A 13,688-nucleotide genomic window follows, 5' to 3' on the forward strand; every position below is an offset into this window, starting at 1 on the left:
GAGGCTGTGTTTTGTTCAGCTTCGTATCCCAGCAGTTCGCCCTGCCCCTGGCGTGCCGCAGGTGCCCAAGAAGTGCCTGGTGAGTGAACACGTAAAACACGTAACCAAGTGTAAACTCAGCGGAAGGAGGAACTGGCGTTTCTCTCGACTCGGAGACTGGAGCGAATTAGGTGCTCAAAACCATTTGTAGAATAAAGTTTTAAAAACAAAAGGGGAAAAGCTCGGGAAAGCTCCGTAATGTCTTCTTCCTCGATTGTCCCCCAATTCAGGGTAGGGCATGGCCCACAGGGGCCACCTGATAAATGCTGAAGGGCGGAAGGAAAAAATAAAGGGAGGGCGGGAAACAAGACCAGGATCACAGTTCCCACTGCCAGTCTGGGTGGAAACGTCCTTCCTCCGAGTTTCCAGCTGAGGAATGGCCACTGTCCTGGCACTTGCGGTTGGATTTTAAGCAGCCTCGATTATCTCGGACTTGAACATTAGTGTTTTTCTAAAGCATGTCTTCTCCTTTGACATCCAGAAACCCTAAGGCTTTCCGGCCAACGCTCCCAACAATGTCAGAAATGCAGCTCAGAGCTGAGAGGTCAGCGCTTCTGCGCCCAGCTCAAGGGACGCATTTCCCGTCCGTGGGCAGCGTTTATTCCTGACCCCTGTCCTGCGGCCAAAAAGGGGCATCAGCTGTGCTGGGGGAGATTCAATTTGGGCTGACAGCTGGCGGCGTGATGATGACAGGGCGTCTGCCTTGACCTCTGGAAAGGCGGAGGCAGGGGAGCATTCGTGGAGGTTTCTCCTGGGCTTGGTGGGGGGTGAGGGGCGTCTAGCCTAGAGTTTAGGTCAGTTCGTTTGTACCTATGGGGGGAACCCCTAAAAATAAAGCCAGCTGATTCGCACTGCTGGCTCAGAATTCAGTTCCGCTTCCGGCTGTTGTCCCTCCCCTCCCTGTGTCCTAGTGGCAAATGGGGTGAATAAAGGAGACATCATGTTCTTTCGTCCCCTGGACGTGAGCTTCCCCAGGGGTGACAAATGCATCATTGTGAGGTGTGATGTCGTTTGTTCGTTCATTCAGTCATTCATTCACTCAACCACTCATTCATTCACCCACTTATTTTAATAACCACACAAAGCAAGAGGTCTCTGGACTACGTCTTAATGAATGGAACTCGTCTCCGCTGCTGTGGGTTCCCCTTTCATCTGCTGAACTCCAAGCTCTAACACCTGTCTGCTCCACAGATGCCAGGGGGCGGTCAGCATCTGTCACAGAGATAAACAAGGAAAGGAAAAGCTGCCCCCTTCTCTGAGCTGGTTGCCAGTGAACAGAGGAAGCTACTTTATATTTCTAATATAGCCTTAATGTGATCTACAATCTTACCAAGTGTTGTTGCAACTCTTCTGCCTCCTAAAACTCTTCGTCCTATCAAAGGAACTGGCGGAGACAGAAATCTCTGTTATTGGCGTGGCTGGATTCCCACGCCCCAGCATGTCCCGCACTGAGCCTGATGCAGCGGCTGTCCGCCTGTACCATGGACCATGTCTACACCTCCCCTTTTCCTCTGGACGGGAAGTCCTGTGAGAAGAGGACCGTGTCTGCCGCTTGCATCTTTGTATCACAAGCAACCTAGCTCCGTTCCTGCCACAGAAGTAATAAGTAATTGATTGATCTGTCTTGTAGGGAAGGAAGGAAGGAAGGAAGGAAGGAGGGAGGGAGGGAGGGAGGGAGGGAGGAAGGGAGAGAGAGAAACAGAGAGAGAGAGAAAGAAAGAAAGAAAGAAAGAAAGAAAGAAAGAAAGAAAGAAAGAAAGAAAGAAAGAAAGAAAGGAGAAAGAAAGAGAGGGAGGGAGGGAGGGGGGAGAGAGAGAAAGAAAGGAAGGAAGGGAGGGAGGGAGGGAGGGAGAGAGAAAGAGAGAAAGAGAGAAAGAAAAGAGAAAGAAAGAAAGAAAGAGAAAGAGAGGGAGGGAGGGAGGGGGAGAGGGAGAGAGAGAGAGAGGAAGGAAGGAAGGAAGGAAGGAAGGAAGGAAGGAAGGAAGGAAGGAAGGAAGGAAGGGTTGGTTTGGGCTTTATGCCAGAGATAAGAGTCTGGGGTTTTGCTGTATTCGTATTATATTTCCATACAATATAACCACATATGATACAGCAGGTCCTCGGTTAACATCACTTCATTATAACATTAATGAGATGCTGTTGGGACTGAACTCTCTTGTTTATATCAATGAGCCTGTGGTAACACTGGTTTTGTTCTACTTTATTTTGCTCAAAGTCACAGAACCTAAACGATGTTAAGTGGGAACTTACTATATATAAAATTGTCTATGTCAGAAGTATCCCATTCAAGAAATGTTTACACCTGTGTAGCCAGCACCCAGCCCAGGAAACAGAACACTCGCAGACCCTCCAGGGCCCACCCCATGTCCCTTACGGTCATTATTCCCTACGCGCCCAGGAGCAAAGCCCGGGTCTCTCCTACACAGCTGTGGCAGCCTGTCCCACCTGTGTTGGAACTTGTAGGTAAGAGAGAAATACACTTCTATCTTCATTAAGCCAATGTTCTTCAAGATTTCACATCATGCACAGCAAAACCTCATCCTAAATTATGCACCGAGTTATTGCAATTATAATCCATATCACCCAAAAAGACACCTGCAAAACTAATGTCACCTCTGTGTTGGATTCTCAGTGTAAAAAACAAAACCCCAGAAAACATGACTGCGGGTAATCCTATAATTGTCAAACTCTGACAATATGCAGGGAAGGTCCTTGTCATCCTGGGAAGTGGTAACGGCCCCATCACCTCATGTCTCCTCGGTCTCCTCGTGTCTAGGTCCCATCCAGCCCCTCAGGATGGCCTGCCTCCCTCCAGCCACTCCCCTCTGCCACCCATTCTGGGCACTTTGGCTTGTCTCATTACCCTTGAAAATTGCTCTCAACCTGAAATTTGGGGTAATGATAATACCCTGTGTGCCTGCTTTGTAGAAGACACTACAGTGCACACCATTTTTTCCTGATCTGTCCAAAAAACCTGAAACATAAAACATCACACTCTCCCCCGCTCCACAGACAAGAAAGCAGAAGACACAGCGGTTAGTGACTTCCCTGAGGTCAGACAAAAAGCTGGTGGCAGAGCCAGGATTCGAGCACCCCTCCAGGCCCCACCCTCTTTCCTCCGATAAACTGACTTCTGGGAAACGCCGGCCGCAGCAGGTCAACCTGGGTCAGGCACCCTGGTGACCCGAGATTCTCTCGGACTCCAGGCATCTCCTCTGCCTCGTTTTCTTGGCCCTTCCTGGCCCGTGTAATTTTTTTATCATCCTCTAACACAAACCTCCACCCACTGAGGTCAAACTCCTTAGGCTCCTATCAGGTGCCCCTGTATCAGGCCCTAGCATTCCCAGCTGCAACACGGGGCGAATCATACTTTTGCCAAGAGGCAACGTGCGGGGATGTCCAACCCACGGCCCGCGGGCCGCATGCACTCCAGGACGGCCGTGAGTGAAGCCCAACACAAAATCATCAGTTTACTTAAAACACTATGCGGTTGTTTTGCTTGTGTTAGTTTTTGTGTATTTAATGTGCGGCCCAAGACGACTCTTGTTCCAATGTGGCCCAGAGACACCAAAAGGCTGGACACCCCTGGGAAGAGGAAAAAGGCAGGAGAGCTGGAAACACTGAGCTCACATCCAGCTGGGCCAGGGCTTTATCTGGGAAGTGGATGGAGTAATTCATGTCTGGTGGGATTCCTGGGCAGACTGGAGGAAGGAGTGTTTCTGAAAAGCCACACAGCCGGGACGGCGCCCATAACCGTGGGCAAGGACCGTGTTACTGCTGTTTCTCTGACTTCGCTGTGGTCCGGCGCCCCTCACCTTTCCTTCCGCGTGAAGGGAACGGGTCGGGGGACAGGAAACACTTTGAGAAGTCCGAAGCTCTACAGGTCCCCCCTAGCGATCTGTTCCCCACTCACACGCACGGGAGCTGGGTCACACACTCGTGTGCTCAGGTTTGGTCAAACTGCACATTGCAACGCCCCCACGAGAATCCCTCCACGCTCCCAGGCCAGGCTCTCTGGACACGATGGGTAAGACCACTCACCGATTCCATAGCGAATCTTTCGAAAAACTGGGGAGCCTGCAGCCCGAAGATCTCATGTCTCAGCTGTCACACCAGAAAATTACCTGGATGAGGGGCAGGAAGAAAGTGACAAGAGTCATCCAGTGGGACTGGGCAGGAGATTCTGTCTCAGATCAGTAGGTGATTTCATTTGGAGGCCAGCGCCCTGATCGGGAATGTCCTTCCAGCGCAGGGTGGCTGTCCAGGCACACGGAGGAAGGGACACAGCCAGGAAGCCACCACGCCAGCAACCCATCTGGGGGCTGACATCGCCATCGCTGCATCGTGCCAGGGCTCAGGAATCACCTCGTGTTCAGTTTCTAGCTGTACCCGGGACAGCGATTCACAAGTCATTAACTTCCGGAGACCTAGGCTCCTGAACGAGGAAGGGGAGTGTGCCGACAGCTGGGACGGACAGACACCTGCAGCTGTGTGCGCACGGAAAGGCAGGGGTGTCCCCCGCAAAGGGGACCGGCCCCAGGAAAGGGGTAGATGGAGATGAAGATACATATTTCAGCCCCTCTGAACCTGAGAAAGGATTTTAATTAATTCCTGCATATCAAAGCTTAATTAACCGCTGAGTGCACGGAGCACAGGAAGTCTGGGATACTGGGTGTTACATGAGGGAACGGCATCTGTGTCTGTGGAGCAGATGGGGATGGGGAGCTGGGGCAGTGGAAACAAGAAGAACTAAGGGACCCCTGTGGCCCTTCTCCAGTGACCCCTAGCTCAGAGTGGCACTTCCACCTGGGGCCAAAAACCGAGGGACACTCTTGACCCACCATCTCCATCACTCCTGCATCCCATCCATCCCCAAGTCCTGTGTCCCTTGTCCCTCTCTCAGCCTCCACAGACACAGCTGGGGACCCAGCCTCCACCATTCCCACCTGGGCCACCCCAACCGCCTCCTAACTGGTCCCACACATCAACACCATTTCTTCTTGTGACATCTGGTCCTGCACGTGGCAGCTAAAATTATCTTTTTATTTTTTTTTATGTTTTATTATGGAGAATTTTGTAAACACCAAAACCAGAAAAGAATATCACGCACCGCAAACACCCACCACCCAGCCCCTACTACCATCAGTTCAAAATTAATCCAACTCCACCCGCACCCTGATCATTCCCCTCCTGACACTATTATTTCAAAGCAAATTCCACACATATTATGTTTTAGTCATAAATAGTACAGCATGCATCTCTAAAATAAGGTCTTTTATAAAATCAGAACTGCAATACTATTGTCGTACCTAAAAAGAGAATTCCTTAGTTCACCCAATATTCAATGTTCGGATTTCTAAGTCTCATAAATGCTAAAAAAATGAACAACTGTTTTTTGAAAAATCCAGATGCAAATAAGGTCCATGCCTTGTAACGGGCAGACAGGCAGAACGAAAATTTTAAACCTGGCCACGTCACTCCCCGCCTCTCCACCCCCAGCTCGACATTTTCCGGTGGCGTCTTAGTGCTTTAGGATAAAAACCCAGATCACTGAAAACGGTCTGACTCTTGCCCACTTCCCCGGCCTCTTCTTGCTCCCCTGGGCTCACGGCTGCACACACGTGACCTGCTTTCAGACCCCGGAACCCGCCGGTCCTTCTGCCCCAGGTCCTTTGCCCATGCTGTTCCCTGGGCCGGGGACACTCTCTCGCTCACCCTCTTTGCTTAGTGAACTCTCGTGCTTCCTTCACTCTTCCTTCAACCGTACAGTCCCCTCTGCAGTAGCAATCAATACTTGTCAGATAAATGGTCGAACCGCTTCCTTCCAACTTAAACGCTGAGGGCGACTGACTGAGTCTGTCTGAACTTTCAATCACACATTTGAATTAGATGGGGAAGCGACAGTCTCATCCCCAAGTTCTCATGGACATGTCACGGACGCGGGATGGCCAGGCGACCTGGAAAAGGAAGGGCGTGGCTGGAGGACTCACATCCCCCCGTCTCCAAACCTACCACAAAGCTGGAGTGATTGAGACCGTGTGCGTGGTGCTGGCAGGAGCAGAAACGTGTGTCTCCCTCCGCATCTCGCACCACCATCTTCCTGTGACACTGGCCTCCCGGCCGCAGCTTTACCCGGCACCCGTCCATGGGAAGTGCAGCCTTGTTGCTGGCGTGAATCGCCAGTGCTCTCCCAGCCCACTGCTCAACGTCTTCGCCTGGCCTTTCCTCGCCTCACCCGGCTGCACGAGCTGAGGCCGCGTCTAGAAAGGCTGGGTCACCGCTCCTCACTCTCCACGCCCAACTTGAATTTGGGGACACAGCCCTGCCCTTGTCCATGGACTTTGTGGCACTTCCCTCGACGGGGGATGGTGGTTAGTTCCCTGTGCCCCTGGATTCTGGACTCGACCACTAACTTGTTTAGCCAATGGACCGGGGACGGAGGTGACAATGTGCAGGTCCCAAGTCCCTCCCCATTGCACTCCTATGATGGGCCATGACAGGAGTAAGTCTCCCTAGGTCCTGTCAGCTGCTGCCTTTCCCCCTGGGCCCCAGACTGATGAGCGACACAGTGACACACTGGCACGCACCCTAAAGTCCAGCCTGAGCCGGCCAAGACTCACTTAGACCAGCCAGACCACAACGGACCCAGAGACCCATGAGCACGACGATCAATACACATTGAAGCAAGCCACTGCAGTTCTGAGGTTTTCGTTACTTGGTGGACACGGACTAACACACGTGGGAACACTGACTGATGGACACCAGTGAGTACCAATCAGCACAGGCTGGGGAAAACGGGAAGCCTTGCGCACGGACAGTGCAGGGGTGACGCCCCCCACCGTTCCCGCAAGGCGGGCTTCGGGCCAGCTCCACCAACGAGCATCAAGGCTCACAGGCACGCTGTGATGTGTCCAGGACAGTGTGGGTGTGGGGCAGAAGGGCGACTCCCACCCGGGTTGTCTAACACACAACATCCCAGCCAGGCTTTCCCTCTCTAAAAGGATCTTGCAGACACTCAGAAACGGCTGTCTCACGAGTCCCTGGTCCACCCCGGCCCGAGTTCCACTCCCTCTGATGCGTCTTCCCGAGAGGCTCCCAGGACGGGGTGCAGAGGCCAGCGGGCTGAAAGTCAGATGCCCGGAGTCCCGACCCCGGCTGCACCCGAGCAAAGCCTCGTCCCCGTCGGGGAGCCTCCTGGGTGCTCAGGTCCCTCGGTTTGTGAAACGAGGCTGCTGATCTTAGCCTGGCCTGCGTCTCTGGTCACTCGACTGGAGTGAACCTCCGGAGGGGTGGTGTGTGAGGGGGCCGTGAGAGCTGTGTGACCGCGGAGTTGGCCGCATCCCGCTCCTTCACCTGTGAGCCCGCTCCAGTTGGGTCAGCTTCTACGTCTGCGTCAGTGCTTTTTCAGACAGAGATCATTTCTCTCCCGCTATGAACGTAATCCAGGTCCATCACGAAAAACAGTAAGGCACGCAACTGAAAGTTCTCATTATCCCAACACCCAGAGACAAATACTGTTAGGATTTTAAGGCTGTTTCCTTTCTGGGGACTCTGGAAGGGTAAAATAAGTGATGCATTTCAAGTAACATAATTTTCTTAGAACCGGAGAACTCCTAGTATCTAGGGGAAAAAAAAATTCCATTTTGCTTTCATGGATTCAATCTTTCATGAAGCAAATATTTGTTTTGTGCCATCCATCACCGGGGATTCTTCTAGATGCCTGAAGAAGTGCCGAGAGCAAAAGACCGTTCGCAATCTCAAGGAAACACCCTCATCTTTGGAACGGGGGTAGTAATTAAAGCACTCCCCTCATGCAGCCCCTGTGAGAATCAGTAACGCCATGGAGCGAAAGCACTGAGCCAACACACCTGTTTCCCGGGATTGGCTGTATGAATGGTCCTCGTGTTGGTGGTGACATGACTGCTTCATTTAATCCGCACGACCCTCCCACAGGAAGCTGGCACTCAGAGGTGAAGGAATTTGTCCAAGGCCTTGCAGGTTAACGCTTAGGAGCCTCAGGCACAATCCCCCCTGGGGCCCTCTGAGAGTGGACCACACACCTCAGAGTTAGTTGTGCCCTCCGGGGGGGGGGGAGGAAGCTGGGGCATTTAGGCACCAGTGCCCGGGCAAGGCCAGGGCGAGGGCTCGGACAGAGATTCCGAAAGCCCTTCCGTGCTTTCCGGGGTGGGCTCGAGGGATGGGCAGGGGGCGCCCAGAGTCTGTGAGTGAGTGCTCAATAAATACACCAGTGGGCGCGTTGATACCAACCCCTGCTCTCTTCTCCACAACCTCTCACTTCCTGCCGCCACCAGCCCAGCGATGAGAGATTTAAAGCGTCTGCCTGCTGGAGTGAGCCAGAATTCATTATCGGCAAGCCCTGCATTTCTCATCCACCCACAGGCCTGCTTTTCCGCTGAAATGCTATTCTGTGACTTACGGTATGTCAGTCGGGGCAGCGGTTCCTGCGTGCCGGGCAGAAATGAGAGACGTAAATCATCCGGGGCACAAACCCTTCGTTCCTGCCACATCCCCAAAGAGGTGTTGAGTCCTTATTCGACAGCACTTGCGGATGTTGGGGTTCGCGCATCCCTTTTCCAGAGGATGTTAGGAACTCTTGAGTCATCTGCAGCTGGCTACGGCCTGGACAAGTCCTTACTTCCTACAACATCACTGCAAACAGTGATCTCCCTGTTCACTGGTGTGGTTCTTCCCCGTCCTGCGGAAGCGCTACTCAGAAAATCGGGGGCCGAAAGAAGGTAGTCCAACACGTATTTATGTCGACATTCCTCTCATCTATCCAAAGCCCGACTTGTCTAGCCCCCCTCCCCCTTCTTCCAGGGGAAATAAAAAGCTTCCTCCTACATCCCCAGCCCAGCACGCTATCCATTTCTGAGCTCTTACTAATAGTAATAACAACAATAACAATAGTGACCCCTTACTGAGCAATTCCTATGTACTAGACCCCCCCTAGACATGTTCATTACCTCGTTCAGTCCTCACCGTAACCCTGTGAGCAGCTGTGATTGTCTGCATCTTACAGATAAGGAAACTGAGGCTCCCTCCCCGAAGCGATGTAACATTTCCCAAGTCACGTGGCTAGTTGGCGATGGCACATTCAGGATTCAGACTGGGAATGGCTTGACATTGAGGTTCAAGGCTTTGCTCACTACGCTAAGCAAGGCAGTGTGGATTATGATCGAATATAACTTGTTCTGTATTACTTTCTGACTGCTTCGAATAGGGACGTCAAATCTCCTTTCCTGCGCCGATTATTGAATGGTGAACCCAGAGATGTCTGAGTTGGTTATCAAGATTTCATACCAATTACTAGGGCTCTCAGTTTCCATAGCCACTAACAAGCAGTAAGTCCTGCCTCTCTACCTGCCCCGAGGAAACCCAAGTTATGCACCTGTGGCCTTTGCCCGGGTAACTCTGGACTCCTATAATTTCCTCTGACCCCACCCACCCCCTGCCTACCAGCAGGGGTTCAGGATGGGCAGCTCCTCCTGCCTCTGTCTGCCCAGGATGACCCAACCAGGGTCTGGAGTAGAAGGAAGCAGACAAGACCCCAGCCAAGCCAAGGAAGGCTGAGGTGCTCTGCCTAACAACCCCGACATCTCTGGACCTGCGGCCCCATTCCCTTGCCTCTCTCACTGGTTAAAACAACAATCAAAGATGGTCTGGGTCTCTCCTCTCCAAAAGGGGTCACTGTGAAGGACCCATGATTAGAAGCACCAGACCGGCTGGTGTGGCTCAGTGGATTGAGAGCCGGCCTATGAACCAAAGAGTCACTAGTCTGATTCCCAGTCAGGGCACATGTCTGGGTTGTGGGCCAGGTGCCCAGCTTGGAGCACACGAGAGGCAACCACACACTGATGTATCTCTTCCTCTCTTTCTCCCTCCCTTCCCCTCTCTCTAAAAATAAAAATAAATAAAGTCTTAAAAAAAAAAGAAACAAACAAACAGTGGGGCCACTGCTTTGTTGGATGATGAATCGCAATGACTGTGACCATGTGACTTAACACATCCTGTTCCCCGACTGGACGCACACTGGGCCAGGCGGTGAGGAGGGGAAGTCAAGCAGGTTCTGCTGACAGGCCAGCGTGGGCAGGAGGACAGGTTCAGGAACAACAGACAGGATGAACACAGTGTCCTAGGACCTGCCTCATAAACACCCAGTAAGTGCCTTCCGCATGCTGCTGCCCACTGGCCAGAACATCCCATAGTGGGGATGCTCTGTTAGGGAAATGCATTCGTTCATCCATTCGTTGATGGAAAAAAAATACTTACTAAGCTGAATATCAAGAATAGAATGATGGTTAGCAAACCAGATGGGCTCTGCTTAGAGCCCGTGTTTAAGAGAATCAGACCTTAATCAAATAACCTCGCAGGTGATTAGAAAAAAGCAATGTACTGGGTGCCACAGGGACCTACAGACCAGAGATAATTAGTAAATCCTCAGCATTTTAAAAGGTTGCACCTGAGAATTTTATGACTACTAGTTAATCTCCTTAAACTAAATGAACGCTGGAAAAACAGCGTCAGTGACCCAAGGAGAGAACAGCCAAGGAACCGGACAGCCAGGCCCGGGGAGGCCCGCGGGGCTCCCACACGACCCCCTCCCCAAGCCGGCAGGCGCAGGCTCAGCTCGGTCTGTGCCGTATCCACAGAACCACACGATCCCTCCGGGGCTCCCCGGAAGACTGCAAGTGTGGCGTGTGAAATCTCCCCAGACCTGCCCAGGGTTTGCGGCGCTACCAGCTGTTCTAACAGTACGACCGAGGGCCTCTCAAACCAACTACGGCGTGTTTCCTCCCAGTGAGCTCGCAGAGCACAGAGCCATCTGTGCGGCTGCTCTCCCGGGCTCCCTGCGTGGGAGAGGGCAGCCCGGCGCCGGGGGGCGGCGGGGAGACGTACCTCCCCACACTGGCTCTCCCATGTAACTGCTGTGTGGTCTTGGGCAATGAAGTTCACCTCTCTGGGCCTGTGTCTTCCTCTGGAAAAAGGCACTGGAGCAGCCTAGGAAGGATGCCCACCCCCACACATTGTCTTGATGTTCACAAGTCCGTTCAAGGCCAAGCACACGCTACGGAAGTCACACCGGAAACTTTCCACCTGAGAGCTTGCTCTTGGCCACCCCGGGGCAGGCTAGAACTGCCCACAAACTACGATTCCCAAGTAGGGCCCCCAGCCAGGGATGTGAGAGATGTCGGCCCAGAGCAGGGTGTGGTGGCCAACTGCCGCCACCGTGATGACCCACAACTAGAACGGACGTCAGCAGGTCCTGACTCAGCGAGGCGAGCACCCTGGATGTGGTTCTTGTAGCTGGTCATCGTGTCGTTGGCCCTCCGGCCACTTCCCCAGGGACAGACAGCCAGGGAGGCTGTAACTGACGCCTGGGAGTCACCTTCCAGCAGCAGCACGGGGGCCCCTTCTATTGCAGCAACTCTGCCCCGAGCCCCAAGCAGTGAGAAGCACCACCGTCACTATGAACCCAGCCTTAAAGGAGAACACAGCTCTGGCTGAGCAGACAGTAACTGAGAAAGACACGAGAGCTGGCGCATAGTGCGTGTCTTCTATCCGTTATCAGACACTACATAGGCAATAACGTCTGACATCCTCCTCTCAGCCCTAGGAGACAGGTATTGCTAGTGTCCCATTCCACAGAACTGGAAACTGAGGCTGCACAGGATGAGCATCTTGCCCGAGTTTCCCCAGCCAGTGCGTGGAACCTAGACTTGTCGGATTCCAGGAGCCGCCTCTATCCTCCGAATCCCATCGGCCTAACAGAGCAGCAGCCGCCTCGGGAGACAGGTCTCTGCTGTGTGGATCTCTCCCCTGGCGCCGGGACTAAAGAAAGACCCGTGACAAGCCAGCGAGGCCAGCCTCACCACCCCAGCTCCCTCCCACCCCCCTGGAGTAGGTCCAGTCAGCCGCGCCCGCCCAGCCGCCCAGCCGTGTGTGCAGCCGCATGACTCCTTCCACTCGGTGACAGGCATATCTTCACATTTTACCGCTGCTGAAAAAAAAAAAAACGTGTCTTCCTAGCAATGAAACTTAACGTGGCAGAGCTCCCGATCTCACCTCCAACGCCGTGATGGTGTCAAAGATGCATGCTGCGACCATAGGCATCTCAGAATCAAACTATTAAAACCTTTTTAAAACTGGAGAGAAAAAAGAGGCCAAGGAAAGACAGTGTATCTCAGAAATGCTCAAATCCCATCGGGTGAGAGCCCAGCGCGGCCCTCAGAGGCTGTGCCCCTGCGAAGGGAGGACCCTAAACAGCCCCCTTCGGCCCACCCAAAGAACCCACCAAAGCACCCCGGGCCCCGCCTGAGGCTTCACCCCGTTGCCTCTGTCCGTCTGTGGCTCCGAAACCCCAGGCTTGGAATTCAATATTTGCACTTCGGATAAGAAAAGGAAGGGAATTCCGCACGCATCACGTCTACAGGTAGCAGGGTCTAATGAATGCCCATTATATCCTGCAACTACGAAATGAATATTCGACTCTACGATCTAGATTCATTCATTCATTCTTGTAACAATTGAGCAGATGCTGTTAGGTGCCCATCCAAGTCCAGCATCTCCCCCACAGTGTAAGGCAGAACTAGGTGAGTCAGTAGCTGCTGGAACCCGTAAAAATGGACTTTGGACAAAGCACAGACACAATACAGAGGCTCGATCACAGAGGGGCTTCCTCCAGGCTTTGAGGGGTGAATGGGGAAACCCCAGACAGAAAAGACAGGAAGAGGGACTTCGGAGTGCACAGAGCCGCACGTTCAAAGTCACAACCTAACAAAGAGCTCTCCCTGGGCAAACGTGTGCTGCCCCCTCCCCCGCCCGCCATGCCCAGGGCACAGCGCCGACGCTTCTGTCATCACGATGTCTGGCCCGCTAAGCGGTGCTCCCGGCACCCTGCACCCGCACGCTGAGCCATGGACCCTGTCTGTGCACCCCCTCCCGCCGGCCCCGCCAGGCCAGGCCGGCCTCCGGCTCCAGGTCCCCAGCCCTCCCACCCCGGAGGTGGTTTCACCCCGGGGACCCGGCCAAGCGGTTTCACATCTCGGTTTCCACTTCCTCGTCTCCACAAGCGGGACAGGGAGCGGCAGCCGCGTGGGACTGTCGTCCAGTTCCTGGCACGTCGTGGGTTCTGCCTACAGGGGGCGGTCGGTGCGGGGAGGCCCTGGTCTGGCTTATTCACCAGAGGATTCTCAGTACTTCGAGTATATCTGCTTGAAAGGACTGGTTACACATATATGTATTTTTAAATTTAATTATGGTAAAAAAAAACCCACATGGCATAGAATTTACCATTCTAATAAGTGTACAGTTCAGTAAAGTACATTCAGATTATTGTACGATCCATCTCCGGAGCTTTTTCATTATATAAAACTAAAACTCAACATCCATTTAACAGCAATTCCGCCCCTAGCAACGCCCTCTCCCAGCCCCTAGCAACCACCATTCTACTTTCTGTTTGTATGAATTGGACTACCCTAGGTATCTCATGTACGAGTATGTGGAATCATATAGTACTTTGTCTGTTTTGTGACTGGCTTTAGCATGCACAGCATAATGTCTTGGCGGTTTATCTAGTTGTCACACGGGTCAGAATTTCTCTGACCTTGACCCCCAAGGCCATGGCACTG

General features: G+C 53.0%; 1 protein-coding gene across 5 annotated transcripts in view; it reads right to left on the bottom strand.

Moving 5' to 3' along the window:
• Positions 1-13,688, bottom strand: part of ASAP1 (ArfGAP with SH3 domain, ankyrin repeat and PH domain 1) — a 271,886-nt gene that overhangs the window by 240,676 nt on the left and 17,522 nt on the right. Inside the window, exon 2 of one of the 5 annotated variants that reach the window (XM_045861008.1) lies at positions 4,081-4,163. The exons of the other annotated variants lie outside the window; for them this stretch is intronic. Within the exon in view, the coding sequence (XP_045716964.1) occupies positions 4,081-4,136 (56 nt within the window). The 5' untranslated portion in view covers positions 4,137-4,163. The remainder of the gene's footprint in view (positions 1-4,080; positions 4,164-13,688) is intronic. 5 annotated transcript variants of the gene reach the window in all.

This window comes from Phyllostomus hastatus, unplaced genomic scaffold (assembly GCF_019186645.2).
Source record: "Phyllostomus hastatus isolate PE091 unplaced genomic scaffold, TTU_PhHast_1.1 phas_scaffold_21, whole genome shotgun sequence".
NCBI classification, from domain to species: Eukaryota; Metazoa; Chordata; class Mammalia; order Chiroptera; family Phyllostomidae; genus Phyllostomus; species Phyllostomus hastatus.